Source organism: Gymnoscopelus braueri, assembly GCF_963280865.1.
Source record: "Gymnoscopelus braueri genome assembly, chromosome: 11".
Taxonomy (NCBI): domain Eukaryota; kingdom Metazoa; phylum Chordata; class Actinopteri; order Myctophiformes; family Myctophidae; genus Gymnoscopelus; species Gymnoscopelus braueri.
Window position 1 is genome coordinate 14,302,233 of NC_137613.1, and position 26,871 is coordinate 14,329,103.

The 26,871-nt window shown below is 43.3% G+C and overlaps 1 protein-coding gene across 2 annotated transcripts; it reads right to left on the reverse strand.

Annotated features, from left to right (window-relative positions):
• Nucleotides 1-582: 582 nt before the first annotated feature.
• On the reverse strand, nucleotides 583-17,942 carry dync1li1 (dynein, cytoplasmic 1, light intermediate chain 1). Of its 2 annotated transcripts, none has more exons than XM_080442951.1 (13): nucleotides 17,808-17,942; nucleotides 17,455-17,528; nucleotides 13,085-13,201; nucleotides 12,365-12,595; nucleotides 11,046-11,194; nucleotides 8,223-8,316; nucleotides 7,085-7,220; nucleotides 6,414-6,525; nucleotides 6,160-6,219; nucleotides 5,837-5,881; nucleotides 5,621-5,711; nucleotides 4,907-5,029; nucleotides 583-1,971 (listed from the first exon to the last, which is right to left on the reverse strand). In XM_080442951.1, the coding sequence occupies exons 1-13, from the start codon at nucleotides 17,915-17,917 to the stop codon at nucleotides 1,862-1,864; spliced, it is 1,452 nt and encodes a 483-aa protein (XP_080299077.1). In that variant the 5' UTR covers nucleotides 17,918-17,942; the 3' UTR covers nucleotides 583-1,861. The 2 variants fall into 2 exon arrangements, with proteins under 2 accessions (XP_080299077.1, XP_080299076.1); XM_080442950.1 differs by having other exon boundaries at nucleotides 4,907-5,032.
• Nucleotides 17,943-26,871: the final 8,929 nt, after the last annotated feature.

A 26,871-nucleotide genomic window follows, 5' to 3' on the forward strand; every position in this document is an offset into this window, starting at 1 on the left:
ATCAATGACAGTAAAATCCACATGTTTTTTTGCTACTTAAGAGATCTTACTTAACAGAGATAAAGGGTCAAAGGATGAGGAGACTGGCTTGTTGAATCCGAATAAATACACCTTTTAATTGACAGATCTGATTATACAAACGCCAACACGGAGCTCTGAAATAACAGGACCAATCAGCGAGACAATGACTGTACATTCTTGTTGAACGTGACACCCCCCCTCTCATCCCCCCCAACCTGAGCCCCCCCCCCCCATTCTAAGCCCGCCCACCCCACCCAAAGAAACTATGCAGTTGCATCACTAGTGCTCCTATCTGTACAAATAAAGCTGGGCTACCCATCCTCCTTCCCTCCCTCCCTCCCTCTCTCACCCATCTTTTCTTCAGTGCACCGTCTTGTTGTCTAGAGGTTGAAGCCTTGTGTCGCATGGGGAGACTTGTGTCGCAACTGGGTGCCACAGACCATATTCACACGGCGGACGGCCATCTTTGGCCGTGCGGTGCGATTATGGTCAATGTTGGACCCAAGGCGTGCACCTTCCACGCGAGACAAGTGCTCGTCAGTTGTGTGCTGTAGTGTGGTATTTTGTTTGTAGTCATTGTCAAGTTTGGTTCCTGTAGTGGTGGTGGAATGCTGCGCATGGAGAGCAGAGCAGTGTAATGATTCTAATAGTGATAAAAGTGGATGCGCTGTTGTTGTAAGAGCTTGTAGTGTAAGGAGCGTTAAGCCATGTTATCTTTTTTTGGTCGACGATGCCAACAGCCAAAATCCCTTGAAGTACAGCTCTAGGTCAAAGTAACTTTCCCCCATTTTCAGGCGCTCACACACACATTCATTAGCTCATACACACATGCAGGCGCACGCGCGCACACCGACACACACACACACACGCACACACACACACTCTCTCTCACTCATTCACTCTCCCTCTCTCTCTCACATACACTCTCTCTCACTCACTCACACACTCACTCACACACTAATACTGGTATGTTTGTTAATCCCTTCTGCTAGCAAACAAGACAAGTTTTGTTTCAGGCAATTTCTTTTTTGTTCTTTCATAATTTCTATTTTCTCAGTCCAAACTACTGGCCAGGTATACAGTACCTCGACCCACATTATGTAAAACGCGTGCACGCACGCACGCACACACACACACACATACACACACACACACACACACACACACACACACACACACACACACACGCACACACAACCTTCAATAGCTCCTACAGTAAAAAGACTAACCATACCATCACACCAGATGGATGGATAAAAAGCATCTCCTTCTCCCCCACTCACGTTCAGTCCTTCCCTCTCCATCCATCCACTTGTCCACCCCCCCCCCCCCCCCCCCTTTCTCTCTCTCGCAATTTCATCTTTCTCATCTACCTTCTCAATCCATCTGCCTTTCATCTTCCCTCCTTCTCACACTCTTATTATCCCCCCCTCCAACCCGTACTCCCCATTTCGTTTACATCTTCCCCTCGGAGTGATAAACAGTTCTTCATGTAACAGTGACGGCTGCTCTCCCTCGGTCTTACAGAAGAAAAGAGAGAGAGAGACAGAGAGAGAGGTGGATGGATAGAGGAAGGTTTGGAGGGGGGGGATATGTGGAGGAGGGGAGGAAATGATGCCGCCTCCTCGCGGTCCTGCAGGGTGAGTGGTGGGGGGCCTGGGGGTTTGCAGAAACCCCCCTTCTCCCACGATCCATCTCCCTCTCCGTGATGAGAGGAGGTTGCATGGGAGATGGGGCGGGAGGAGTGGGTGGGTGGGCGGGGTCAGGGATAGAGGGGAATAGAGAGAGGAGGGGTGGACAGGGCAGGCGACGGGGCAGGGCGGGGGAAGGGGGAGGTTGTTCATGTGTCCTGGCCGTCCACGACGTCGTTGGGCGGCGGCTCGGAGTCCGACTCCCGGTTGGAGATGCGGTCCAGCTCCGCCTGCACGTCGCTCAGGCCCAGCTTCGAACCTGCACGCACACACACAAAAAAAGGAAAAACCACCATCAGTGCCTGATGATCACAGAGGAGACGTGCAGAATCGAGCATGCATATGCAAACACCGCTGTGCATACTTCAGTTGATGCCGGGTCGGGTCGGGGGGGGGGGGTGTAGGGCCAGGGGAGAGACGATGATGATGATGCACGGCTGGCTGGCGTTACGACGTACAAGACAGATGGTTATGAGTGATGTGATGCAGCATGCCGGGAGACCCGGTATGAGAAACGGACCGGGTCGGATTTCAGAGGGAGGGAACTTTGAGATGGGGAGGAGTTAGTTGATCAAAGGTGGTGAGGTGGCGAGGGAGTATTTACCAGTTAGAAGGGTCACTGGCGCCATAAGAATCTGATATTAGGGAAGAATGGCTATGAAAGAGCAGAGGCCAGCGTCTTATAGACTGTCTTTGGAGCATGGCTCTGAGCAGCGACCTGGCCACACTGATCCCAGATCCTCACAACTGTATTCTGACCAACAATTTAGGGGACCCCAACTGTTGGGAATTATAGTTATGCACGTGTGTCATGCACTATGAATAGGAGACTCCTGTCACAGCGCTGACTCTCTTTTCCCCCCCTCGCCTGGTTCCAGACCCCAGGAAGACATTTCCTGCATTGTTTGCATTCACGTGTGAAGCACTCGTTTGTGAACTAAAAACCAAAACCAAATAACAAAAAACTAGATGTAAAAATAATAGTTAACTGAAATAAGTTAACTCTTATTGTTTACAATTACAAAACCAACTAAAACAAACTGAAATCATGGAGAAAATGTCCTTGGTTTTCGTCTTTACGTAAGCCCAGTATTCTGTCAATACATTTATAAATGGTACAGTGTTTTGTTGAGCTTTTATTACACAATTAAACATTAAAACTAATACAAATTAAACTAAAACTAAGCCTTTTAACCAAGCCAAATAAAAAGAACAAAACTAGCAAACCCTCTTTGAAAAGTAATTAAAACGCAAAAGAAAGTAAAATAAAAAAGAATGAAAAATGTAAAACTGTAATAACCTTGCTACAGACCAGGCCCAGAAGCAGACATTGCTGCCAACGTCAGCGTCACGCTAATGAGACTGAACTGTATCCTCAAAAGAATCTGCAGCCTACAGCCACCCCTCCCTGAAGGATGAAATTCTAAACTGCAGATGTGGTTCACGGGTCGAGTCTAAACAAAAGTTAATTTGCCGCCAGAGCAGAGGGTGGACCCAGGCGGTGTTCCCTGACAGAATGCCGGGGACCAGTGTTAATGTTGCTGGGGACCAGTGTTAATTTTGACAGCAATTTTTTTTATTTAGTTTAGTCACAGTCTTTTGAAAAAAATGTAGTCATAATAGTCATCTGAAAAGTTTTAGTCTAGTTTTAGTAGACTAAATATCAGTTGATTTTGTCGACAAAAATGTATTTTGGCAGTGCCTTGATGGCGTCGTAATGGCTGATTTTACACTTGGTTGCATGGTGAAAATAGCTGATTTACAAGCTCACAACTCGTAGATCTGTTATTTTCAGAGCGCAACACCCGAGCGCAAACAAACATACAATGACTTGTCTTTTAGTTCTACTGGATCTCTTCTCCACTATAGTCCCTCCCTAACATTTTAGTCTACCGGTAGTTTTTATTTGTTGACGAAATTGTCAATACATTTAGTCTTAGTCAGCATAGCTTAGTTTTCATTTAGTTTTCGTCGAAAAGGTAGTCGACGAACATTTTGTGTCATAGTTTTAGTCGACGAAATTAACACTGCTGGGGATAGTAGGGGGGGAGGGGAGGGGTTCATGAGGCTTGGGGTTGGTAACCAGGGTATGAGATGCACAGGCAAACGATGAGAGTGTCCCACACACACAAACACACACCTTAACGTGGCCAGCATCCTCTGACTAGCACATATACACACACACACACACATTATGAATGATGTTAATGACATGGCATTTTTACGAACACTGTGACTTATGTTGATGAATAAATGGAACTGTCACACACAACAATCACAAATCAGGCATAGAGACCTCATGATGGGTGTGTGTGTGTGTGTGTGTGTGTGTGTGTGTGTGTGTGTGTGTGTGTGTGTGTGTGTGTGTGTGTGTGTGTGTGTGTGTGTGTGTGTGTGTGTGTGTGTGTGAGACACAGACAGACGGACTGCCCCGGTCATGGACCCCTTTAGCATGTGTCATTTTCATAAATCTGGAAAACAGAACAGGACAGTTGGAAAAACTAAATTGTGTGTGATGGAAGAGGGGGAGAAAAAAAAGAGAGAAGCTTGGCGATGGAGAGAAAGATTGAGGAATGAGAAATCAGACGATTCTTTCAGACACATGCTATATGGGTGGAATGAACGACCCCTTTTATTTCCTCTGTCATACAAACACATACAACTTAAGTAAGCAGAACAGCATATCTTAAATCTGCAATCCATTACCTTTTAGTGAATAAAACATTATTTTGACCACTCTATATGGCAGAGTATGTTAATAGATTATAACAGTGGTGTGTAACGGTACACATACCCATACCGAACCGGTTCAGTACGGGGCCGCTCGGTTTCGGTACACTCCCCGTGCCAAACGAGTGGCCAAAAAAGAAATAAAAATGTTTTGGTGGTTGTAGTTGGTCTTCCTGCTCTTCTATTGAGAACCTGTGGGGAGGTACAGTAGGACCACTACTGTTTGACAAGTGGCATTACATGAAGCTCAAAGCACAATATTTCCTGTGCCCAAATGGGCCTTCCTTTTTAATTTCGGCTCTCAACCCAGATTTGAATCCTGGGTAGGACATAAAAAAAAGGTGCAGACTGCAGCTTTAACCACTTGTAATCACTCTGTGTGTGTGTGTGTGTGTGTGTGTGTGTGTGTGTGTGTGTGTGTGTGTGTGTGTGTGTGTGTGTGTGTAGAGAGAGAGAGACCGCACCTGACTTGCGTACAGTCCCTGGAGTGCTGTTTCCCCCGCCGGGCGTCCCAGGACCGCCCGTTCCGGCTTTCTTCGTCAGTAGGCTGTTGAAGAAGTTGGCAAGCACCCCCTCACTGGTCTGACCTGCTGGACACACACACACACACACACACACACACACACACACAAACACACACACACAGTTAAGGTAGGGTAAGTGATATTTCTTCCAGAGTGGAAATCATTGAAAACGCTCCACCTTGTGTCTTGCAATACGGGGGAAACGACAAAACTTGTGACATCATGGCTCCGTCAGGAACCGTCAGCTCACGGCGCGTATGCTATTACATCGGTGTAAACAAACAGCTGTGATAGGAAGTAGAACGGAAGTGGTTCTACGCATGCGTGACTGGTCTATCAGGCAACGCGTCTCAAGTGAGGACACAAAGAAACGAGCAGAAAACACTACAATTTAAGCTGATAAATGGGTTTGCTGAAAATGTGCAACCCACCTGAACATTTATTTTCTGTTTATTAAAGAGCTGGAGAGACAGGGAGACCCCTGTTACTGAACAAACACTCTTATGATTAGTATTATAATATAGAGCTTTCACCTTTTAACAAAAAACATTTATCTCTTACCCTACCTTTAATCTGGTGAATGGGTGCTTTTATACAATAGGTAAAGACATCAACATGTACAGTATATAAAACGTACACAAAGGATTTTAGTACCTGACTGAGGCATTGCGTTGGCTACGTTAGCCGCTGCTGAGCGGGGGGTACTCGTCCGGGGTGAACCGCTGGGCGCTCTGCTAGTGGGGTCCTACGATCAGCAAGAACAAGACATCACTGAGTTCCTTTTAAATACACGATAAAAACACACAGGCAGTGCCTGTGCAAGTTAAGGAAACAATCTAGAGAGACATAATTGGACGTGAGATAACTCACCACTGGTCGGCCTGTTGTCACAGCAGGCTGTTTGGCTAGCAACGACTGAAATGGGAAGATACACATGGGTGTACACACACATACAATTTAGCGTTAAATTAAGCGCGAATAGAACTTTTAAGATATTTCATTTAATGCTCATGTCAACCCAGAATGATCTTAACTTACTAATGAAGAGAATACACGGTAAGATCCTCAGTGTAAATCTTTTGAAACTCCAAATTCATTTGTAACTCCAGACCCATAATGGGTCAGAGTTAAATGAACACATATTTTACAGTGCACACGCAAGACAGACAAAATGAACGGCAAAGTTCTTTCACCTGCAGTTTGACCAGAAACACCTGGTCGTCTTCAGCCTGAATCTCCTTCTCATGGACAAACTGGTGAGATCCGAGCAAAAACAAAACAGAAAACAGAACTCTTTCATTTCCGTCAGTTACATTACAGTAAAAATGGCTAGTTTAAAGTTAACGATTACGTCATATGATAGCCTGAAATAATCTAGTGTACGGCAAGTCCCAGATTTCTTGCAGTGTCATAGAGAATCTTGTCCAGTACTGATGGGCGTCCGTACCTTTCTGACCGGCGGTTTGACTATTACTTCCTCGAAATTGTCGTCTGCTTTGAGCGTCTGGAAGTTCTCGTGGAGGATGGCGATTTTCTTTTCATTGTCCCACCCTGATGGACTGGTAGAGGAGAGAGAGACAGTTACATCACACATCTCTCTCTCACACACACTCACACAACAAAATTCACAGAAACATGCAACTTCTGTGAGCATCAGAATCAAAATGAGATGGACACTGAGGGCTATAAAATTATCTCCATAAATTCTGTTTAAATTATTTATAATTTAAACACCTAGTATCCCGTTTCTGGGCATGTCTAAATAGGCGAACATTTACATTTACAAGCTCACAACGGTTCGTAGCGTGTAAATTGGCCATTTTCACAATTTTATGTAAAACTAAGTATTTAGGGTTTAAGTGATTAACAGCTTTCATATTAATATGATGTTATTACACCACACTGTCAGCGGCAACTCCAGGTATAATAAATGTATATATATACACTTTATAATAAATCTAAATTGTATCAACTGCCCCTAGAATGTTCACACAAAGGGGAAGATTTGCCCTCAAATTGTTTCGCGTGCACACACGCGCGTGCGCGTAATGTAAAAAAGAATGCAAAATAATCTAATAAATCGCACTCATCCATCCTAAAACACAGACAGTCTCTTACATGAAGACTGCGTCTCTCTCCACCACCTGTGCAGGGCAGTGGAAGGGGAAGCCGTAGAGTCTGTGAACCAGGTATTTGTACAACACGTCCAGGTTCTTCATCTCCTTCACCGACGTGTAGAGCAGAGACGCCCCGTCTGGCAGGACTGTCAAGGAGTTTCACTGGCACAAGTGTTACCCAGGGCAGTCAGTAATGACACTGACTAAAAGGACACTATTCCTGCATCATCCATAAGTATACCTATATTTTTTTCTATGTTTTCACATACAATAATTGTGGCGACCTGATAATAGTTACATTTACAATTTAGGCTGTCACTTCATCCAGAGCGACTTACAGTAAGCGAGATAAAACAACATAACATCAAATGCATAGAGACAGTGTAGTGCCTCAGTAAATCTAGGATCACAGGTAAACGAAGGACCTAGCATCAATCTGTACATTGAAACTATACATACTATAGGATTCCAGGTCAACAATGAATCTCTCATCTGTCTAAATAGCATGTTATCTCAATTACATTTAACCTATGCATAAGACTGCATGGTTAGGATGCATGGTTAGGTTTTCTATGTAAATAACAAAACGAAAACTTGCACGAAAGCAAATTCACCCACTTTTTTACTTCTGTAAACCTGTGATGTGACAATAAAGCTGATTCTGATTCCCCATGGGCTCTAATGCCCGACAGAGCGAGTTCCCTGTTCTTGTCTTTCTGTGTTTCCTGTCTCTCTACACTGTATACCTATCAAATAAAGGCTCAGAAAACGCCCGCCAAAAACACCTCTATGCCGCCCAGACGCCCACAAAAATAAAAATATTTTTGGCTCATTTTTTCCACACTTTCGTCTGAAAACTAAAACAAAAAGACACTCAATAGACACCAAACCCTGTTCAGGTGAACACCAGTCAAAAATTCAGCTGCTCTCAACCGGTTTGAGACACAAAAGTGGGCAGTGAAATGCTCTGACTAGGCTACAAACAACCTTTAACAATTCTAATAAAAAGGAAATATTGTACTATCCAATACACTTCGGTCCTGACTTCATGGTCAGGGCATAATCCGGGTTCCGGTGCCAATACCAGCTGAGAGCCCCCAGGTGAGGGCAGGTGCGCCATGATGACAGCGAAAGGATACACTGGAGACAGAACTGTCTGATGTGGGATTGGATGAAGTCCAGGTGTTCATCTCTGTAGTCGTGCTCTTTCTCCAGCGTGCTGATGGCATCGCACTGAGGACACACAGAGGACCAGAGAGTGTATGTTTCAATGCAGTGCATCTGCATAGTGCTGCCGTAGGCTGAAAACCCTTGTAGCTCCAAAACAAAAGTATGATTTCCTTGATGCTTTCATAAAACTGATCATGTAGAATTCACAAATAGACAATCTACAAGCTCCCCAACACGTCACATCGTGACACATTGTGAGCTAGATCGGCCATTCTTTTTTAGAAATGGTGAGAAAAAGTGAGTACGAATTTGAGACATTTTGGGATGCCAGGGCTTAATGGTGTAGTTCACCTTAAAAAAGTATTTTATGTCACATTCCTAAGCCAATAATTTGATTAATGTATCCGGTAGGAGACTCAAAGCAGACTCTTTGAGTCTCCTACTGGAGAGACCGCCGGTCATCAAATTATTGGCTAAGGAATACGACATAAACTAACATGGGGTGTGTATGTGTAATTGATAGAAAATAAGTATTTTTTTGGGTGAACTACTGAAGTGGCTAATACAAAAGTTATTAGCATATAGACAAAAAAGTGTCTGACCTCGATCGCAACCACCCAAAAGTTAATCACGGCTTTGGTGCAGCCTACTCATTATTCCAACCAAGTTTCAAGAATATCTGCTAGGGCTGCACAATACTGTATAATAATGTTTCAGCATCGACCCTACAATGTAAACATATACAATAGTGACACTGCAAAGGATAGCTAAGGCAAATAGGGTCAGTCACATTGTAATAATGTACTTCTTGAAAACAATGCAATGTTCACATTTATGACTAATCTGGAATAAAAACAGTACAGTCCATCTGATAAAAGAACAATAATTTAAAAAAGGTAGGGTACGTGATATTTTGTGGTTAAAACAAAAAGTGTTTTGTTAAAAGGTTAAAGCACTACATTCTGAAAGTAATCATTGCTACAGTGTTTGTTCAGTAACAGTCTCCCCGTCTCTCTTTGTCGCTCTTTGATGAACAGAAAACTCATTTTCAGGTGGGTGGCTACATTTCAGCGATTCAGGAGAGAGTACCCATTCATCTGCTTCAATTTTATAGTGTTCCAGCTTCAATTTTGTCTGCTCATTTCTTTGTGTCATCACTTCCAATTTCACTTGTTTAATCTGTATTCTGTGCGAGTTCTCTCTCCTAATTGGATATAAAATTGGAATCCTGACCTGAAAATGCATTGTCTGATTTCTAAAAAGCTGGAAACAGGGAGACTCTTGTAACTGAACAAACACTCTAATTTCTACACAATGATTACTATCTGAACATAGAGCTATTTAACACTTATTTGAACAAAAACAGTATCACTTACACTACCTTGAATGACTTCTTGGAAACAAACACATTTTGTGTCATGCAGGTGTTATGTTGAGTCAACCACACTGAAATGTAGAGAAACCAAAATTCCTGCAACACTCCCCCACAATGCAGAGGCTTTTTAGGTGCACGGCCAAAGAGTACAATAAAAGAATAGGGAAGCCAGCACTCAGTTGTGTCCGTTCACTAGTTTATTAGCCACAACGGACGCGTTTCGACTCTGTCTTCATCAGCAGACACACAACGCGCCCGTTGTGTGTCCCGGTGAGGCTAATAAAACAGCAAACGGTCTTCTCTCTTTTCTCCCCCGTAATGGAATGCCTAATCATTGCTAGAGTGATACATTCTTTCCAAATGGAGCTACTAAGGTTTAGATATTATGCAAATCTGCATAATATATGGTGAAATTATGTTACTCCTGTGTGTCCATACTTTTACAGCACTTGGATCTGTAGGAGGCGAGCCGTCTAGAAGTGAGTCAATGAGTGAGTGAATCAGACAGTCAGTCCGTGTATGTCTGTGTGTGTCTTCTTTTTGGGGGGAAGGGGGCATTTAACTTCGTAAGTCAATGGCGGTCAGAGTAGGCTGAAACCTTGTCATACGTGATAGATACATCACAGGTGACTGAAGTCACAGACTTGCAACATGAAGTCCACATGGATGCCATGCCGTGATTACACCCTATCATGTTTTTATTTTTATTTCGTAAAACCGGTTAGTTCTTTTTCTAACAGACAGGACCGATTACAGTATCCTGCTGCTGGCAATTGCTGTGTAGTGAGTGACTAGGGTTTTACACAACGCTGAATGAAATATACTGAATGAAAGATACAGTATACACAGTATACAGCCACCGTCTTCAGTGAGTACGCAAGCTGGCCAAGTACCAACATGTAGGTCATGAGTTTACACCTCTGCTGTAGCCACATGTCCTCACAAAAGCTGCATTGTGTCCCGTAGCAAGACACTCAAATTCTACTTGCAAGTTGCTGTGGAGAGTCAACTGAAATCCTGAAGTATAACATGTAAAAGTGTGTGTGTGTGTGTGTGTGTGTGTGTGTGTGTGTGTGTGTGTGTGCGTGTGTGTGTGTGTGCGTGTACCTTGGTGCAGACCACCACGATGGGGATGCCCAGGTTGTGTGTGTGTGTGTGTGTGTGTGTGTGTGTGTGTGTGTGTGTGTACACCTTGGTGCAGACCACCACAATGGGGATGCCCAGGGTGTGTGTGAGTGTGAGTGTGTGTGTGTGTGCGCGCGCGCGTACCTTGGTGCAGACCACCACAATGGGGATGCCCAGGGTGTGTGTGAGTGTGTGTGTGTGTGTGTGTGCGTACCTTGGTGCAGACCACCACGATGTGGATGCCCAGGGTGTGTGTGAGTGTGTGTGTGTGTGTGTGTGTGTGCGTGCGTACCTTGGTGCAGACCACCACGATGGGGATGCCCAGGTTGTGTGTGAGTGTGTTGTCTCCCAGAGGTAGTAGCACGCTCTCCTCCTCCTCGCTCCTCCTCTGTGGAGTGCCCTCGTCCCCGGGCTCCGTGTATTCCTGGAACTGCCTTACCACTACAAACGGACACACACCCACACACACACACACACACACACACACACACACAAATGTACAAACATGTAATGCCTGATTTATACTTGGTTAAACTGTTTTCCTCCCTTAAGAGTTCCTTTATGGCTAGGCTAGCGGTCCGGGCACTGACAGCTTGTCGCGGGTTCGAATCCCGATCCCGACGGCCTTTGCTGTGTGTCACGCGCCCCATCTCTCTCCTCATTTCCTATCAGACTACTGTACTATCTAATAAAGGCAGAAAAAGCCCCCCAAAAAAAAAAAGAAGTACATTTTCTTTAAATGAAGTTCTCACAGCTCATTATCCCACCTACAGTATACCACAACCACTTGCAAAGTCTCTGTAATGGGCAAAACGTGAAATGTCCCGTTAGAAAAGTCTTCTGTGATTGTCTTTCATTCATTCAATATGGCTTTTTGTCACCAGGTGTCGCTTATTATGAACCAGTCTACTGTCTTCCGCGAATTAGAAAAACATTGTACAGTATGGTGTTTGCCCATGTGCACATGATGTTTTTCAGCTGTGAACTAATTCTACACGCCTGTTCTCGTTAGCAGTTTTATAAATAATGAAGGTACCTCACACATGACACTTCTTGGCCAACTACAATGACGTAATAACACAGGACTTGGCAGACTGGATTGACAGTTTACAGTCACATAAGGTGTGATACATACTACAATTGTTTTCTATTTGTACACTTGATATTAGTGTGTTTTCCGAAGAGTTAATAGGGATTTGTATTCACTATTTAAAGGGATAGTTCACCCCCCAAATGTTTTTTTTTCTATCGATTACCCCATGGAGACTTTAATTCATGGATAATTGGCAGCGGTTCCATATGGAGACACAAAGGAGACTCTATGTGTCTCCATACGGAACCGCTGCCGGTCATCAAATTATTGGCTTGGAAAGAAATATCCATGAATTCAAGTCTCCATGGGGTGATTAATCGATAGAAAAAGTTATTGTTTGGGTGAACAATCCCTTTAAGTGCATTCACTTCCTCTGAAGAGCTGGGCAGCACTGCAACAATCAATAAGTTACAGTCTCTCTCTCTCCCAAGCACGTGCACGTGCACGCCCGCACACACACCTGTATAGAATTCCCCCTCCTCCTGTTCTGTGTCGCATTCTATAACATTCCGACTCACGTTTGTGCTCCAGTTCCCGCAGCGTTTCCGGGGGGATGCGCAGTTTGTCGATGTGTTCCCTGGCAACGGCGCCCCACTTCTGCAGCGAGTCCAGCGCGTTCCACGGCCGCGACATGTCCACCGTGATCACCAGCAACGTGCTGTCTATGGAGTCCACGGGCACGGCCACGCCCTGAAGGCCCTTGTGGTACAGGTCCCCGTCCAACACCCACACATTACACCTGGTGTGGTCTTTAAACACGCACACACACAACACAAGAATTACATCAGGAGGGTATACAAATACACACATTCACATCATTGCTCTTGGTTACACTATTGTCACAGAGATGATCTAATCTAACAATATTGCAAGAATAAAATGTAACAGGGTCTGATAGAATAGTATTTCTTCTATTTCTAACTATTTTCAGATGTCAAAGTATGACACGCCATTTGAAAGCATACAATCTGCACAAAACTCTGTTTTCTGTATAAAAAAAATGTAACTGTAAAAATGGCCATGTCCTACTTGTGGCATATTTGATGGCGTTTCCATTTTAGCTTTAAAGAAGTGGATTACTTAATTTATACTTATCTCACAGCGAATATAGCTGATCTACAAGCTTGCATCGACGCATTGTGAACTTGGCAAAAGTTTGGCTATTTTCGCCAGGCAACTAAGACTAAGACAAATCAGGCTTAAGATACAGTCGGGACATCATTCAGTTGCTTGGTTACCGTCAATGTCATCGTCATGGACACTGAAGTAGAGGTATTCTAGGCCACGCCCTTTCATGTACTCTTCAATCCCTTGCAGTTTAGCAACAAGTGTGGTTTTCCCCGATCCGACTTCACCTGCACATAGAGAAACACACACAAATAAAAACACACAACGCTTAATGATGATGTAGGGCAATGCGCTCGTCTGAGCATTCCAGGTAATGCTAAAGTAACCTTGGATCAAGACTATCATATATGTATTTTATCGAGTCTGACTTTTGCTTTCTTATTTTTTGCCCTATAGACACTGGATATCCACGTGCAAAGCCTGTACAAAACCATATAAAGTGTTGACCCTGTAGCCACGGATGTTGACTCGACATTCGGAACCTGTGTGCACTGTATTAGTCTGTATTTTTCAATAGATACAGTATGTGTTTTAATCCTGTATGTCTGTGTCGGATTGTGTTACCTGTATTCCTAAGTGGGTGGTTGGGGCGGGGTGCATCAGGTGAAAGCCGGTATTACACTCGATGTAAACAGGACGTAAATGAGGAAATAAAACGGTGTTCAGGCATAGGCGGTATTAAAACGCATATCTATTGAAAAATGCGGACTAATACAGTAAACACAGGGTCCTCATGTCGAGTTAACATCCGTGGCTACAGGGTCAGCACTTTTGCGTGCAGGTTTCCAGTGACTATAGGGCCATAGAGACTATCCAAGACTATCATAGATACGAAAGCAAAAGTCAGACTCGATAAAATACATATATGATAGTCTTTCTTGATCCAAGGCTAATGCTAGAGTACAGTAAGAGCAGTCTGTTACATAACATGTTATACAGCGGCCCAATGCACTTCCCTCTGCTGCAGTCCCTCGCTCTAGATTCCTTCAGCTGTGTCAAGTCAAGTCTTTGTGCCAAACAAACACCAATGTGGGAAAATATCACCACGCAAATGGTGATATCGTTTTGGTATGGCTGAGATATTGCCTGCTCTGTCAGTGACCTTGGGAGGAAACCAATCACCATCTAGAGAGGTCTTATCCTTTTCTGAACATCTATCTAACCTGGTGTCACCACCAGGCTTTCCACAGTACTTGTGGAAAGCCTGGTTTGTTTCTATTCTGAATCGGTGATCGGTCTAGACTCTAGAGACTTCTCTAAAATATTCTGTGTCCGGTTTGTGCAGCGGTGTTATTGTTCCCCCACGTAAGTGTTGAAACGAATAGTCTCACCAGTTGCTATGAGTTAGAATAAAAACATGGACATACCAAACAAAGTATTCCAAGTAGTACTTCTACCATGAAGCCGGATTCATAAGGTTGCATCTTAATCAAAACAAACAATAACACTGCATCTACAACCTGCCAAACAAAGTGATCCCAGTGTCTACATCTACCGTACCTAATCTCTCAAGACAGATTCTACTGCCCTAAACATGTAGTGTTGTTATTAGCAGGAATAAACACAGAAGCACCCAGGAGGAAGTGGACTAAGAAAGGGGAGGAGCCAAACAGAGTTCCTGTTTCTACACAAAAAAGAAGGTGGCAAAAACAAAGGAATACAACTTTTTTTACCAAATGGGTTCCCGGATTGACATCTGCTCGTAACACAGAACGCGATGAAGAATAATATTATATATATATATATATATATATATATATATATGTATATATATATATATATATATATATATATATATATATATATATATATATATATATATATATATATATATATATATATAGTTTTTATCCGTATTTGTTGTTGCCTGTAGCCTGAAAACTGGTGAAAAAGACATATTTTGATTTATGCTTTACACCATAACTATGCAAGGCCAGGATACATATACAACTAAAACTTGAATGTTGAATTTGCAAAAGGAAGTGGAAGGGACCCAAACCCAGAAATTAGATTCACAAATCATATGCAATCCATCCACCATGCTCCCTAGGAAGACCACCAAAGCACTCACCTACTATACTGTCCAGGTTATGCATGATTTTCTTTGGTACTGTGGTTAAAACACGGTTATATATATATATATATTCTTTTTTAATTGGCCGTCGTTTTTGGGTATAATATTAAACACATTATCATTATTTATTTATTATTTATTAAGATAATTTTGGGGGCTTTTCTGACTTTTATTATTGTTATTATTAGATAGTTACAGTACAGTGGAAGAGTGGCAGGAAACAGGGAGAGGGAGGCAGGGAGTGACACGCAGCAGAGGCCATCAGGGAAATGTCCCAAACACTGATAAAACACACCAGATTTAGTTTATGCATGCATAATTAATGTATGCATAACTAAGGATAAATCTAACATATGCATGTCAGTGATGGCATCAAATACACTCTTCGCACCACGTTTCGAGCTTGTAGATCTGCTACTTTTTATGCTTTTGTGTAAAGACGCTGTAGTATGATCAAGTAGGGCGTTCATTTACGAAAAAACACAAAAAGTTAAAATATGGAGATAAGAGGTAGAGCAGAGCTGTCCTGATGTATCTAATAATTGCTGTAATACGTTGCCATGGCGACCGTGAGCCTGTGTCTGTCAACACCTTCCACATGTGCTGTAATATCTATCATGTCATGTGTAATAATGTGTATCCACAACTAACTAACATCTGTTCTATTTTCTCATGGTAGACTATATCATCTCTCTCTCGACACACACACACACACACAAACACACACACATACATACACCCCCACCCTGGGAGAACAGCCACATAGCTTGAATAGTTTGGATATGTTAATCCCATGACCACCAGCCGACCACCAGCCATAAGTTTAGTTATTCCATTATTATTATTTCATTATTATTAGAACAAACATGGTACATTTTTCATGGTAAACAAATAAAAATCATTTATCAGGAGACCACAAGGGGAGATAAATGTTTGTCATTGTGTTATTCTTTTCAATGCTATGTTGATAAATTGAATACATAGGACCGCAATGGAAACAAGTCCCCAGGACTTTTTTGTGTTATCCTTTAGGCCTTAATGTCTGACAGTACCACATGCTTTTCACATTTCTGACTTATAAAGCACACACACACACACACACACACACACACACACACACACACACACACACACACACACACACACACACACACACTTATCAATGCACCTTATTATTGTAAGGGGGCTGAAGGGGCTTGCCATTAGGCCACAGCATTTCCTGCACCGTGACAGAATTATGCTGACAGGGGGGGTAGGGGGGGGTAGGGTCAATGCATTAGTAACGCAGAAGCCTGCTGCTGTTCTGATAGCTACTCTTACAGACAGGACTGAGATGGCCAGAGATACTGTATAGAATAGATGGACAACCAACGCTGATTAGCTGCAAAAGGCAGCCGAGCAGACAGAGGATTTACCCAGAGAATGATGATGCTACCGGGGTGGATGATGTATACTGTACTATCAATAGTCAAACAGTGATGTAATCAAATAAGGCATAATAGAGCATCTCCAACAGTTAAAACATTTACAGCAGTTAACCTAAGCAACACAACTGTATATCCCAGAAGTTAATGTGCAACTGTGCCGGTAAATTTAGTATATAATTTGAATGAGATGGAGAAATTATTGTAATTATTTGTGTACAGCAGATCTACAACCTCACATTTAGATTTTGTCTCAGTGGTTAATGTAGAAATAGGCTACTATCATATTAAAATGTGTAGCACTTTGGAATAAACATCATGGGCTGGCACATTAGGAGTCCATTAGAGAGAAGATTAAAACAGGGATATATTGTAGACACAAATCAAATCAACAAATAATCCAATGTATACAAATACATTCAAGTCAGGGAGCACACAATATCCACCTCATCCACCTCTCAGCATCATCATCACCTCACATCTCCACGCTGCACAACATGCATGCTTCGTAAAGCATCAGTGGCTAGAATGACTTGCACTGTTTCAAAGCAGCAGGGCCTACAACTAGCCCAGTATCATCATCAACAAGCTAGAGGAGGAGGAGGCTGGGCTGCCGTGGATGGACGGATGCGCTCATATAACGCACCTGTCCCCCTGTAGCAGCCCAGGGCAGAGAGAGAGCCTCATAATATACACTAGGATGGATGAACGCCTTATCAAATCACCATGCAGGCGCTGGAAAACAAAAGCACAGCCTGGGCGTGTGAGCTGCCTGGCACAGACCAAGCTTTACGCTTGCTTTAGCTAGCGATCAAGCAATATTATGAACATAAAGAGTAGACGGTATAGGCTAATGATCGCCAGCTAGTGTCCTATATTACCATTATTATTATTGTGTATTTGGCTATGGAGGCCAGCCGAAAGCGTCGGCAGTATAGCCACCACCAGACAGACAGGGAGACAACAGACAACAGATACCCACCCATGACCAGGACATTTTTCCCGGACGGTAGCTTCGACCTGGAATGGGTCGATACTTCGCTGAGGATGGTCGACCTGCAAAACACAACAACAACACGCCTTTTATCAGAAGAACAAAGAAGCAAAGAACGTGGCTCATCATTCATTAACAAAAACGACCAAGGAGCTTGCTTGCTTTGTCACCATCCAGCCCAGGCTGCTTGCTGGCTACCCTTTTTAGCTAAAGCTAGCTGTCAAACCAACCATCCTCTCCTCTCCCCGCTAACAGGCACAGCCCGCTATAACCCTGCTTACTCTCTTATAATAAACCCTTATAATAAAACCCCCCCACACATCTTTCGTTCCGTCACCCACCATAGGTTCTGTCCGTCGTCGTCCTCCGGGTTGTTCTGGTTCTCCAGCGTGCTCTTATTAGGTCCTGCCGAGGTGGAGGATAATAACGCACTCCTCCCTGAAGTCGCCATCTTCGCAGGCTTGTCAACCCAACCGGGAGCCCAGACGCCCGGATGTAGTGCCGTGTTGGCCCGCTGCTTCACACGGCCATGGGGCGTGGCCCTGCCTGGGTCTGGGGCTGGCTGGGCTGGCTGCACAATGCAATGCTCTTATGGAGACCCCCAAGACAAACACAATTATCACGTCATCTGGCAAAGTGATCAATATATTGGTAAAATGTTCGCCTTTAAAAATATATATATTTAAAGATTTGTACACATTTTCAAGATTTTTCAAAAATAGCAGATCTAGAGCTCTATGAGCTCTATGAGCTCATAGAGCTTGTAGATCTGCTATTTTTTAAATATAGTCAAAGTATAAAATATGGTTAAAGTGGTTAAAATGATTGTGACACTGTATTAACTAATTTTGCTGGGGACCCCCTACCCCCCAAGGACCCCTGGGGTCCCCTTACTCCCCTATGTATGTAGGTGCGAACAATTCTTGAACATACATGAACATGAATAAACTGGGGTTAACTGCATGGCTGTTTAAAAAAATATATATATATGATAAAGCACTACTTGTTGACCACTGTCTGCTCATGTCCTGGCATTTTGAACGTAATACTGTTCTGTTTTATTGGATTTTATGTTTTTGTTGATTGTGTGTTATTTTTATGTGTAACTGTAAAAGAAACTTTTAATCTCAATGGGACTAATCCTGGTAAAAAAAAAAAAGGTGAACATTTTTATTTCCATGTACGGAATTGGGACAGGATATAACTGAATAAAATTGTCTTCATTTATTTTAAAATGCTATAGCAGGGTATCTGTCATATTTTTGGTAATAAGAAAAAATATACGGCTTTCAAATCAGCCAAGAAGACGGAACTATTGTCTTTAAATATATGTAAAAATTGCGTTGTCAGCTTTTCCTCCAAATCAGTTGTGTTGACTTGGAATAAACAAACAGAGATAACGGTCCTGAAATAGGACGAGCTAAAAAAATGGACTAATAATTGCAGTCCTTCCCCCGAGCCACAAGATGCCGCTATCGCACCGTGTACTGCGGCCACCACCGGTATTCCCAGAGCGCGGTGCCCCGCTGGGGCGAGCGGATTACAAACTCCTGTTAACTGGCTGCACTGTCCTCCTCTCCTCCTCCTCTCTCACCAAGAGACACTGTCCTCCTCCTCTTCTCCTCATCTCTCACCAAGAGGGAACACCAGGAGGAGCAGCACCACGGACCGGACCGCATCTTCTCGTCTGTTCTAGGGGTGGTGGTGGGGATTTTAGGATTCGGTTGCTGTCAACATAAAACCCTTTGCGAGCTTTGTAGTTTAAACAAACAAAAAAAGGGGTGCCGAGAAACAAACATCAAAAAGAAGGTGAGAGAGGGAGATGCCAGGGTCTCCGGAGACTGGGAGACATCATCCGTGATTGTGAAGTCCACCACCACGGCTGTGAAGTTCTCCTCCGGCTCGGCTCGGATCCTTTTCCCTGGTCGCTGAGGTGAGTTCCTCCTCCTGACCGCATGCAGGAGACCGTCTACCTATCTACCTGTCCTGGTGCATGAGAACAGGATCATCATTGGTTGGTTGGTTGGTTGATATACTGTAATGATTAATAGTCATTATTTAAGTCTGCTGTAGATATAGGACAGTGACAAAAAATGCAAAGCCAGTATTTTCTTCTATTTGAGACTCCTTATCGACATTTGGCTCTTGTGACTTTATTTATTTTTCAATAATATTAGGATAAGAAGAACACTGGTGATTAACTTGGTTTCTATATCAACCAATAAGTGTTATTATTCAGTAATCCCAGACACACTGTGTTGTTTTTTTTCTCTGAGAAAAAATATAGCCAAATATTATATTAATCATCACACCTTAAATCACCCACTAATGAAGATGTCGAGCACGGTTACACAAGGAGTATAGGACTATTATTGCACTAAAGAAAGTTGTTTGACCACAGGACGCAGCACAGGTATTATTCAAAAATAATAAATAATATGTTCTGTAAGACAGTGGCTCTCAAAGTGGGGTCTGGGGACCCCAAGGGGTCCTTGAGGGGGTTCCAGGGGGTCCCCACCCAGCAAAACGATTGCATCAAAATGCAGTTTTTACCAATTTAACCCTACTTATACTTTGGCTTGGCTGTTCGAAAATAGCCGATCTACAAGCTCACAACGCCTCTGCGTTGTGAGCTTGTAGAACGGCTATTTTCAAATGAATTCTTTTTAAATCTAGAAACATTTGAAGTCATTTTGAGATAAATAAAATAAAATACACAAATCTTCTCTGATGGGGCCTGTGGGTCCCTGACACAAAATCTTTTCAGATGGGGGTCCGTGGGTAAATTAATTCATATCAGTTTGGGGATCCTTGACATGAAAAAATGTCTGAGATCCACTGTTCTGTAGGACTTCCATCGATCTCTGAGATAACATGAGGAGACGGCCGGGAAAGATTCTATCTCTCTGTTCCTCGGCTTCCTCCCTCCCTCACTGATTAAACCTCTACCTCCCTCATCCTCATCCTCCCTTTCCCACTTCCCACTTCAGGTCTTTCTCCCGTCGCCTGTCATTTTCTCTCCTGTTTCCTCTGGTCTCACTCACTCTCCTTCTCTCTCTCTCTCTCTCCCTTTCTCTCTCTCCCTTTCTCTCTCTCCCTCTCCCTGTCCCCCTCTCTCACTCACTCCCCCCCCTCTCTCTCTCTCTGTCTCTGTCTCTCCCTGTCCCCCTCTCTCAACCCCCACTCTCTCTCTCTCCCTGTCCCCCTCTCTCAACCCCCACTCTCTCTCTCTCCCTCTCCCTGTCCCCCTCTCTCACCCTCCTCTCTCTCTCTGTCTCTCCCGCCTTCTCCCTGTCCCCCTCTCTCACCCACTCCCCTCTCCACCCCTCTCTCTCTCTCTCTCTCTCTCTCTCTCTCTCTCTCTCTCTCTCTCTCTCTCTCTCTCTCTCTCTCTCTCTCTCTCTCTCTCTCTCTCTCTCTCTCTCCAATTGTCTCTGTGTCAGATATAATAACAGTGTGTTATAGGAACTGCCTCACTTCTTCTGATAGTCTTCCTCGCTGCATTCTCTCCTGCGCCCTGCGCCTGCAGCCCTGCACTCATGCAGCATGCAGCTCCGCACACGTTGGAATTGAGTGTTGGCCGTCACTTGTCATGATTTATATTCCAATATCACCTTCACAGTAGCCTGTATGTAATATTACATGCTATATGTGAGGTCACTATGTGTACTGTATATGTGGCGTTACACCGTTGTCGTATCAATCAATAGCTGAGTAGATAGTAGTGTGTGTGTGTGTGTGTGTGTGCGTGTGTGTGTGTGTGTGCGCATGCGTGCGTGCGTGCGTGTGTGTGCGTGCGTGTGTGTGTGTGTGTGTGTCGCATGGACCTCCTTGATCTCTGAATCATTAATAAAACACTCACAGCGACACCTGCACACCACACGCAAGTGCGCGCACGCACGCACGCACACACACACACACACACACACACACACACACACTCACACACACACACACACACACACACACACACACACACACACACACACTCACACACACACACACACACACACACGCACACGCACACGCACACGCACACGCACACGCACACACACACACACACACACACACACACACACACACACACAGAGTTGTGTCAAAGGGTCATGGCGTGATTGAGCTGTGAGCACTGAGCAGTGATTAATGCTGCAGAGTGTTGGAGTGAGGAGGAGTCAGAAGTGACACAGTAAAGAGCCTTGGAAGCGTTTCTTAGGCGTCTTAGATCGCCCGGCAATCGCTCAAAGTCACCCTGGTAATTCAATTACATTGATTTACACACCAATTCCAAAGCACACTAACCTTTGGGTCCGACACTACTACAGTCCTGTGTTCTATTCCATGCTCTACCAACTAGGCCTACTGTGACAAGCACTTGGAATGGTAGAATTTAAGAGTTGAGGCAGTTGAGTTAGTTTGACTCGGTTCCACAGATAAAAATTGTGAGAATAGCTGATCTATATGCTTGTAGATTTACTATTTTCAGAATCTTTGCCAATTTGGCCAATGTTTGGCCATTTGTATAGGTATAGTTTGTTGACTACCTTTGACACAGTAAGGGTCTTTATATATATTTTTTAATTCATTTTATTTTAGCTGTATTTAAAAGGTCTTAAAAGTCCTTAAATTGTCACTTTAGAAATGTGCAGATACCCTGTATTCACCTGTTTCCTAGGCTGTGTGGGCATCACTTCCTGTCGATTTCATTGGATATCATTGGTCATCTGACCAGTTTCATTGGATTTCATTGGATCAAATCGACAGGAAGTGATGCCCACGCAGCCTAGGAAACAGGTGAATACACACTTATACTGTATGTTGGTCTGTTTACTGTTGAGTGAGAAAAAAATATGTTGCACAATCACCTGGGAACCCCCCCAAAATCATTTGGGGACGCACCAGGGGGTCCCGACCCACAGGTTGACCCTGTTGCTTGCTGAGTTTGACAAGATGTGACGCGCTGTCAAGTTGAAAATCAGCTCTTTTCCACAAGCGACACTGTCGCGCGATGGAGTGTAAATTAAACACTTAAGCCAGATTCATACTTCGACAGTGTTGCTGTTTCCCCGTGAAAATAGCCGGGAATAGCAGGGAAGCTTTGTAAAGACACCGATACAGTAGTCGAATACTGAAGATGAATGCAAGTTTGTCAATGTTTTTCCAAATCGGGCTGAGACATAAGTCCTTTGATCGTTGATATCGTCACTGCCGGGTGGAAACCTCATATGTCTAAAACTGTTACTTTTCAGGATTAAAATTCAAAAATAGCAAAAATAGCAGATCTACAAGCTCAAAACACGTTGATTCGCACCACGTTTCGAGCTTGTGGATCTGCTACCTTTGATTATTTATTTAGTTATTATACCCACATTGATAAACGATGCACATTTGAGAGAAACGCTAATAAACATCGTGATAATGGGTGAGATTGTAATTCTTGTCAATTTGTCAGTCATCTGACCTCCCAGTCAACGTGGGCTAGACTGCTCACTCACTGGCATTAGGGTGCCTTCACACTCAGACGCTTTAGTTCGATTAAAACGAACCCTGGAGCGTATTGTGGGAAAGTGCGGTTCGTTTGCGCTGGTGTGAACGCTCATACGAACTCTGATGCGTACCAACTCTGGTCCGCCCAAAAAAACGGGGTCTCGGTTCACTTCCAGGTGCACCAGAGTTCGGTTCACTTATAGGTGTGAATGCAATCCGAACCAAAAATAGCAAGTGAACCGAAAAACAATCAATAATAATGATTATAGTGCACATAAGGATAAGGATAAGGATAAGGATAATTCCTTTTAACAGGTCGTTCATGAAAGTCCTTGCGGTCTTGTTTCCAATGAGAACCTGTGAGCAATTGGGGTTAAGAGTCTTGCTCAGGGACAAATTTCATATCATCGGCACATATGCTGGGATAGCCTGGAATCGAACCTGGGGCAACCAGGGGCCAGCTGGTTCCCTAGGCGGGCTCACTAACCACTCAGCTATGGCCGCCCCTCGTACTTTATGATTGCAGTTGCAAATTGAGCTGAGTAAGACTCGAGGAAGGGCAGAACATTCTCATTTACAAAGAGGTCGGTTTATTGTATCAGAATAGAAAGAAAGAAAAAAGTTTCATGTTCTAAGGCAATAAAAGGCCATTTTCAAGATCTCGCCCAGTGCCTCATAGACGGACCTATGGGCCAGCTCTGGTGGCTGGTGAAATTCAGGTCTGAGTCAATGACTACATCCAATATTTCTGGCTTGGGTCGTGGTTTTTAGCAATACCGAATCACAGATTGAAGCTGAGCACTAGACCTCTATTCATTTTTCCTTTGCTCCCAAAACTTAACATAACAGTTTTTGAGTTTTTTTTAGTGTAGAAAAGTCTGGCACATCCCAATCGCTGATTTGCTCGTTGTTCCCAAAGGCTTGTTGTTGCTGCTGTGTTTGCAGGTCGACTCGATTCATTGTCCCCATGGTGACATGTTTATGTAAATTTGTGTGTCATCTGCATAATTAAGGTAACATTCTTTATCCCATAATCTGAGCCAGTGGCGGCATGTAGATGCTGAAGAAAAGGATAAAATATGTAGATAAGATGCTGAAAAGAAAGGTCATCAGAATCTAGTGCTCAAGTCTAGAGCCTTGGGGAACTCATGTTTGTCCACTCAGATTACCTACAGCAGTGGTTCTCAAACTGTTTCCTGGCCGCGGACCCCCATTTCAAAATATTTTGTTCCCAAGGACCGTCAGAAGCGATTTCAAAAATAGCAGATCTACAAGCTTTGTCAGCTGTTTTTGAATTGCCAAAGTATAAAATATGGTTAATATGGTTACGCTAATTATGCTGGGGACCACCTGGAACCCCTCCAAGGACCCCTGGGGGTCCCCGGACCCCACTCTGAGAACCAATGACCTAGTGTGAACAGGGCCTATATTATACAGTATATTGTGTCTGTAACACAATATAGGCCCTGTTCTGATTCAAACCAGTTTAGTACCGTACCAGAAAGTCTCACCCAGTTTTCCAGCAAGTCTAGTATCTGTTGTGGTCAGCCGTGTTGAATGCAGTATTGAGTATCTACTAATACTACTAGGACTGAAATTCTGCCACTTGTTTAAGTGGATGTCATTGAAGATGTAACTTTATTTTAATGAATAAAATGTAAATGTGTCCAATCTGTATGGTAGAGTATGTTAATACAATATAACTTATATACAATTGGAGTGGTTGTATTTTGTCTCCCTGCTTTTCTATTGAGACATTTCGATCGTGTCAAAGGTCATGTCTCACAGGATCTGACACGAATTTTGACCTGATGGTCAAGATTAAAATGTTTCTCTATTAGCTCAATGGTAAAAATGTCAGCACTTGCGGGAAACCGGGTTCAAATCGGGGGTAGAAGAGGAAAGTCACATAGTGTAGCTTAAGTGGATGTCATTGAAGACCTTAAAGGAGTAGTTGACTCAAAAAAAGTACTTATTTTCTATCAATTACACACCCCATGAAGCATTGAATTTATCGAGATTTTTCTGTTTTTGTCGCAATCCTAAGCCAATAATTTGATTACCGGTGAAAAGATGCTAATGTATCCGGTAGGAGACTCAAAGGAGTCTTTTTGAGTGGCTTAGGAATGGGTCAAAAACAAACAAATGGGGTGTGTAATTGATAGAAAAGAAGTTTCACCCAACCAATTTTTTGGGTGAACTATTTCTTTAACAAGGGCAAACTCCGTACTGTTGGTGTGGTCGAAATAATGACTGGAAGACATCAAAGTGGGTGTCTCTAGTGGAAAGAACTTGTTCAAATTGTTGAAAATGTGCTTTTTAAATCATCTTACTTAACAGGAGTTCATCAGTGAGGTGTCAACAGTCTTTTTTTTTTTTAAGAAATGGCTCGATGATGATGGCAGTTTTCGTGGCGTGTGGGAAGAGACCCGAGAGAGGAGATGTGTTGACAATTTTAATTTCTTTTTTAAAAAGCCTGTTGGCAGAATATCAAGGCAGAGGAGGATTTCAGAAGTTATTCGCAGACCTTCATCGGTCATCATCGGGGAGATTAAAAAACATGAGCATCAAAGGATATGGAATTATAAACCATCAAAACAAATTTAGCAGTCATTTATTGCATATTCATACTGTACTTGTCGTGACTCGTGACAGTGTCAGTGGACACTATGAGATTTAAAATATTCCACTGCAGTGGTTCCCACATTGGGGGGGGGGGGGTCCCGAAATTATTTTTGGGGGTCCCCAGATGATTAGCTTAATGTGCAACATTGTTTTCTCACTCAACAGTAAACAAACCAACGTACAGTATATATGTGTATACAGGGTATATCTGCACATTTCTAAAGGTATAATTTAATGACTTTTAAGACCGTAAATGGTCAAATACAGTATTACGTAAGAAAGAGGTGAAAATTGTGAAAATAGCCGATCTACAAGCTCACCACGCCTCGTTGTGAGCATTTTGACAATATTCATCTGTGGAACCGAGTCAAACCAAATGTAATGCCTACAATACAAATGTTTGTCAGGGTGGGGGGTCCCTAGTTCAAATATGATTATTTTGGGGGGGTCGCGGCACTGACAAGTTTGGGAACCCTTGGTCTACTGCAGGGGTCTTCAACGTTTTTCAGCCCAAGGACCCCTTAGCTGAGAGAGAGATGAAGCAGGGACCCCCAACCCATATTGTATAGAATTGTGTTGCAGATTAAATTAAATTAGATATTTTTTCCCTCTGCACCGAACCTCTTTGTCAAAAATAGCAGATCTACAAGCTCACAAGGCGTGACAACACAATGCGTTGTGAGCTTGTAGATCGCGGCTATTGTTTCTTGGCCAAATATTCACCAAAGAATAGGATCTATGGGGTTCATGTGCTTAAACACCCAGTAACTTGAGTGCTTATCTAATAATAGGGCGATTAATACCCCCTCCCACCCTCCAGTCATTGTTCTCCCCCCAAAAAAACATTGTTGCTCAAAGTGTCATTTGAAAGGGTAATTAATTCTATTTGAAAGGGGGATTATACGGTGTCAAGAGTACTGGCTTATTAGACAACAGTTGACAAATGATTGTCTAATCATGAATTTGTCATGGTAGTTTTTATGAGTGAGACGTGGCTTATATAGTGATACAGTGTTTACGCATTTAAACGTTTTTGTCCTGCCTTTGGGGAGGAATTATAAGGGCTCGGCGGGTGATATCTGATATAAGTCTCAGGCTGTATGCCAGTAGGCGAGCAGCAATCTCCTCTCAATGCCGACCAGAAATATTCCACTTCTTCCCCCGTCTCTCCGTCTTTCTCTCTCAGAGTCATCTGCTGTCAACCAGAACAGACAGGCATCTGCTGCTATCCTGCACACACACACACACACACACACACACACACACACACACACACACACACACACACACACACAC

Excerpts from the sequence above, each read along its gene's own strand:
- dync1li1 (XM_080442950.1), bottom strand. The coding sequence starts at position 17,917 with ATGGCGACTTCAGGGAGGAGTGCGTTATTATCCTCCACCTCGGCAGGA. Across the intron at positions 12,596-13,084 it reads CCATGACGATGACATTGACG|ACCACACCAGGTGTAATGTG; the intron begins GTAACCAAGCAA and ends GCGTGTTTAAAG. Across the intron at positions 8,317-11,045 it reads TCGTGGTGGTCTGCACCAAG|TGCGATGCCATCAGCACGCT; the intron begins GTACGCACGCAC and ends GTGTGTCCTCAG.